The 1,057-nt window shown below is 46.8% G+C and overlaps 1 protein-coding gene across 1 annotated transcript; it reads right to left on the bottom strand.

Annotated features, from left to right (window-relative positions):
- Positions 1–335: 335 nt before the first annotated feature.
- Positions 336–776, bottom strand: LOC137651842 (uncharacterized). Its single transcript, XM_068385061.1, has one exon. The coding sequence runs from the start codon at positions 774–776 to the stop codon at positions 336–338; it is 441 nt and encodes a 146-aa protein (XP_068241162.1).
- Between the last annotated feature and the right edge of the window lie 281 nt (positions 777–1,057).

Genomic DNA, 1,057 nt, shown 5'->3' on the forward strand with positions numbered 1-1,057 from the left:
GCAAAAGAGAAAGGGCAAGGAAGAGAAGACGATGAATTAACGAACTACGAAAATCTGCGGGTGTAAATTGGCATAGAAAGACCATAAACAGTTTGTTAGCCATATCTCCTTTATCTATTATGCTTTCCTTTTCCTTATTTTGATAACCATATCTACTTTATTTATCACCCCTTTCTCCATTCCCTCATCCAATACCTCCTTTATTTATCATCCATCTCTCCATTCCCTCATCCAATAACTCCTTTATTTATCACCCCTTTCTCCATTCCCTCATCCAATAATTCCTTTATTTATCATCCCTTTCTCCATTCCCCCATTCGGACCCTTGGATTCTTCTACACATCCCTTTCCTCCTCATTCCTCCCATCCATCCTCCTCTCCTCCTCCTTCTCTCCCATCCATCCTTCTCTCCCATCCATCCTTCTCTCCCATCCTCCTTCTCTCCCATCCTTCTCTCTCATCCATCCTTCTCTCACATCCTCATTCTCTCCCATCCTCCTCCTCTCACTTCCTCCTTCTCTCCAATCCTCATTCTCTCCCATCCATCCTTCTCTCCCATCCTCCTTCTCTCCCATCCATCCTCCTCTCCCATCCTCCTTATCTCCCATCCGCCTTCTCTTCCATTCATCCTCCTCTCCTATCCAACCTCCTCTCCCATCCATCCTCCTCTCCCATCCATCCTTCTCTCCCATCCATCCTTCTCTCCCATCCATCCTCCTCTCCCATCCATCCTCCTCTTCCATCCATCCTCCTCTCCCTTCCTCCTTCTTTCCCATCCATCCTCCTCTCCCTTCCTCCTTCTCTCATCTCTCAACATCCCTATTATCGCTCTCCGTCAGAGGTATATCGATTGGCTGAGAGAGGAACGGACAGATCTAGCATTTATGGGAGAGGTTTAACAGAAGGGCCATTTCCCTCCAAGCTCTCTCTCTCGCAATCCGGTTTGGAGGCTTCGAGGACAAATGGCTTATGATTGCGAGCATTGTCATTGTTGTGAGTAGTGTTGCTGTCATTATGATTTGTGGTGGTAGTAGTAGTAGCAGTAGTAGTAGTGGTA

The sequence above is a fragment of the Palaemon carinicauda genome, chromosome 13, assembly GCF_036898095.1.
Source record: "Palaemon carinicauda isolate YSFRI2023 chromosome 13, ASM3689809v2, whole genome shotgun sequence".
In the NCBI taxonomy this organism is placed as follows: Eukaryota; Metazoa; Arthropoda; class Malacostraca; order Decapoda; family Palaemonidae; genus Palaemon; species Palaemon carinicauda.